Source organism: Geospiza fortis, unplaced genomic scaffold, assembly GCF_000277835.1.
Source record: "Geospiza fortis unplaced genomic scaffold, GeoFor_1.0 scaffold40, whole genome shotgun sequence".
In the NCBI taxonomy this organism is placed as follows: Eukaryota; Metazoa; Chordata; class Aves; order Passeriformes; family Thraupidae; genus Geospiza; species Geospiza fortis.
Window position 1 is genome coordinate 19,033,901 of NW_005054297.1, and position 371 is coordinate 19,034,271.

At 66.0% G+C, this 371-nt stretch overlaps 1 protein-coding gene across 1 annotated transcript in view; it reads right to left on the reverse strand.

The window, feature by feature from the left end:
• The window catches only part of CDKN2AIP (CDKN2A interacting protein), a 4,834-nt gene that overhangs the window by 1,787 nt on the left and 2,676 nt on the right, over positions 1 to 371 (reverse strand). The window contains 2 exon segments of the mRNA XM_031066300.1: positions 1 to 7; positions 10 to 366. The exon segment at positions 1 to 7 is cut by the window's left edge and continues 1,787 nt beyond it. Of these exon segments, the coding sequence (XP_030922160.1) occupies positions 1 to 7; positions 10 to 366 (364 nt within the window).

Consider the following 371-nt stretch of genomic DNA (forward strand, 5'->3'; position numbering starts at 1 on the left):
CCCCCCCCGGGCCGCTGCTCGTGCCAGCCAGTAGCGAGGATCCTGGCTGCGCACCGCTCCGGGCGGCCAGCAATGAGGCGGCCACCTCTGCACTGCTCTTGGAGGCCAGCAGCGGGGAGCCCACCTTAGCCGGCCCTTTGGAAGCCAGCAGCAGCGAGGTGCCCACCTGAGTACCACTCTTGGGGGCCAGAAGTAGTGAGCTGCTCACCTGAGCGCCGTTCTTGGACACTGATGCTGGGGCACCCACCTGGGTTTTGGAAGACAGCAATGCAGCACTTGTTTGGGGGGTGCTCTTGGTGGTTGGCGGCACTGTTGCTGCCACCGCTGCTGCCTGAGGGGTGCTCTTGGCCGTCAATGGCACTGCTGCTGCC